At 41.2% G+C, this 3,228-nt stretch overlaps 1 protein-coding gene across 1 annotated transcript; it reads right to left on the reverse strand.

Annotated features, from left to right (window-relative positions):
* Nucleotides 1-496: 496 nt before the first annotated feature.
* LOC142439986 (translationally-controlled tumor protein-like) lies at nt 497-1,030 on the reverse strand. The gene has a single exon (XM_075542655.1). It carries the CDS (start codon nt 1,028-1,030, stop codon nt 497-499), a length of 534 nt encoding a protein of 177 aa, XP_075398770.1.
* Between the last annotated feature and the right edge of the window lie 2,198 nt (nt 1,031-3,228).

Below are 3,228 nucleotides of genomic sequence, written 5' to 3' on the forward strand. Positions count from 1 at the left end.
ATTTGCTTATGCACCCATTTGTCTTCAGCGATCCTATCAGGGAGATGTGCAGTCAATGATATGAGTTTTTGTTCTTTGATGCCTGGTAACTGATCCCTTCGGGACCACTCGATCACACAGGCTGGTGTGTTCTTCCATGTGGACTTTGTTGCTTCTGAGCTAGATGGCCGCTTGTTTATCTTCAAGCCTTTAAGACCCCAGTCACTATCTCTTTTGATAGCGGAGCACCATCAACTTTCTTCACCACATTTACTTGTTCACCCACTTTGGCTCCAGGAGGCATTCTCAAGTGAGTTCAAATGCATTTTATTTTTAGACAACCTACAGGACATGTTTTTTTTTTCCTTTAAAAAAAAAAAGCCTCCGCTCCAAATAAATCAAGGTCAAAAGTAAATGAAGAGCTCACAATGACATCAGTTCTGTTTATCCAAGTCCTGGTGTCGTGTGGATGAACAGCAGCCGGGTAGGATGAGAGGAATCAGTTGTGAGTTGCCCATCAGTTGTGAGTTGCCCACCATATCTCCATCTCTAAGCCATCCTTAAAGAAGATCATGTATGGGGTCACACCATCTTCACGGTAGTCCAGCAGAGCAACCATGCCATCTGTATTCATGTTCTCACCAATAAAGAACTGGTAGTTTTTGAAATTTGCAAGGATGTTCTTGATTTGTTCTGCAGCCCCTGTCATAAAAGGCTTTATTCTTTCTGGTTTCTGTTCTTCAAGTTTGCCTTTGATTGATTTCATGTGGTCTTTGATGCACTTCTTGTACGCCTCTTTGGTGAAGCTGGTTTCCTGCAAGTGATAGTTCATGACAGTATCAACACCAGTGACCACGGTGCTTTCTGCTGCATCCCCATCGGGGTCGTCAGCTGAGGCGTTACCATGAACGACGGAGTTGTCGATGTTACCTTCGGTCCTACTGACCATCTTCCCCTCTACTTCCAGACACAGCCCGTCTGCAATCTTCTGGATCTTGTAGATGTAGGAGAACATCTCATCGTGGCTGATGAGGTCCGGGTAGATGATCATGATGGCGGCTAAAGGGAGACAGCGGTGGTGCTAGCTTAAGGAGGCTGGAGCTCTGAGCGAGCGCAGTGCAGCCCGAGCGGCGCCGGGGGGGGGGGGGGGGGGGGGGGGATTGGGGAGCGGGCAGAAAGGGTAAAAATTGTTCTTAAGAGAGAAGTCCAAAATGGAAGTCAGAAGAGACTCTGATAGTTGCTCTTGGGTGTAGACTAGCTAAAATAAATGGAAGAAATGATGAAGTAAGAGGATCTGAATAGAAAATTCCAAATGGCCCCTTGAGAAGACAAAAGATTATAATAAAATGTGTAAAGAGAAGAAGTTAGCAAGCCAAAATTTAAAAATATGCTTAACATATGTCTAACTGAAAATAATGAATAAACAAACAAACTCACAGCCTTGAATTTTTTCTAATTTATAGCAACAGTAGGACAGTAGAACCTCTACTTTCTCCCAGGAAGGAACTTGCGGGTTCAAACTACTGATTTCATGGTTAGCCACCCAAGTGCAATCGACTGCATAGCTAGAGTTTCTTCTCAAGCTGAAAGAAATGAAGAACTAATTCAAGGTCTTTCTCCTTTTTTCACTGACCCTCCCTTTTACCAAGCATGATGTCCTTCCCCAGAACTGTCATTCATAGATTTCAGGATTGGTCACATTTCTGTTGTGTCCTGACTAGAGACTTTTCCCCAATCTGTGGGCTCTCGTTTCACTGCTTGATGAAGTTTTTGATGTGTATATGAGTTTTATACTTAATAGGTCCTAGTCATCTAGTTTGTCTTCCATCGTGTGTGTTTCCTTTATTATATTTGGTAATCTGTGTATGCCCTGCAATAGGGCCATTAAGTTTGTACCAATGTCCTTTCTGATGATCCTTATAGCTCTGGGGTTTATGTTTAGGTCTGTAATCAGTCTTGAGTTCATTTTTGTGCATGGAGCAAGGAGGCATGGGTCCTATTTCACTTTTCTGCAGATAGAGGTCCAGCGATTCCAGCACAATTTTTTGAAGAGCGTGTCACTTTCCTATTTTATGATTTTGGGTCATTTGTCCAAAATCAGTTGGCTGTCGTTGATGGTTCTATATCCTTTTCCATTAGTCTGTTTCTACACTGCACACCGCGGTACAAGGCTGTTTTGACTACGGTGGCTGTGTAGTAGATTTTGACTTGGGTATGCAAGTGCTTCTACTTTATGCTTTTTGAGAAGTTCTTTTCTTTTCCTGGCCTCTTCTTTCTCCATATGAAGTTTCTAATTAGTTTTTCCATTTATTTAAATAATGAAATTGGGAGTTGGATCAGAATTGCATTGCATTTGAGGATTGCTTTAGGTCAGCGGTTCTCAACCTGTGGGTTGTGATCCCTTTGGGGTCAAATGACCCTTTCACAGGGATCACCCAATTCATAACAGTTTCAAAATTACAGTTATAAGTAGCAAGCAAAATAATATTATGGTTGGGGGTCACCACAACATGAGGCACTGTACTAAAGGAGCACGGCACAAGGAAGGTTGAGAACCATTGCTTTAGATAATATTCACAATATTAAGTTTTCTTATCCATGAACACAGGGTATTGTTCCATTTGTGTCTTTTATATTATAAGAATGTTCTGTAGTTTCTTTATATAGATCTTTTTTTCTCTTTGGCTGGATTTATTACTAAGTATTTAAACTTTTGGGAAATTCTCTTACATGGTATTATTTCCTTGATATCTTTTGGGGGCTCTTTTTACTGGTAATAGAAATCCAATTGATTTGTGGTTGCTAATCTTGTACCCTGCTTCTTTGCGAAGTCCTTCCGCTGTTTCCAGTGGTTGTTTTGTGGAGCCCCTGGAGTGCTCTCTACATAAAATCATTTCATCTGCAAAGAGTGAGAGCTCTAGTTCTTCTTTTCCCAACTGTATTCTCTTGATTCCTTTGTCTTGTTTAATACTTCTGCCTGATAATACAGCAACATGTTGAGTAAGAGTGGTGATAGAGGGCGTGCTTATGTGGTTCCCTTTTTTCAGAGTAAGTATTTACACTTTTCCTCATTGAACATGTTATTGGCTGTTGGATTTTTGTCTGTGGTCTTTATTATGTGGACGAATTTCCCTGGAAATATACTTCATGAGAAAAAACAGAGCGAGCAGAAATTGGTAATGAGTGGAGCAGGGGGAAGTGTTAGCGGTATTTGGATAGAAGAAGAGAAGTATTATTGAATAAGAGAAG

Source organism: Tenrec ecaudatus, chromosome 2 (genome assembly GCF_050624435.1).
Source record: "Tenrec ecaudatus isolate mTenEca1 chromosome 2, mTenEca1.hap1, whole genome shotgun sequence".
Taxonomy (NCBI): Eukaryota; Metazoa; Chordata; class Mammalia; order Afrosoricida; family Tenrecidae; genus Tenrec; species Tenrec ecaudatus.

Excerpts from the sequence above, each read along its gene's own strand:
- LOC142439986 (XM_075542655.1), bottom strand. The coding sequence starts at position 1,030 with ATGATCATCTACCCGGACCTCATCAGCCACGATGAGATGTTCTCCTAC.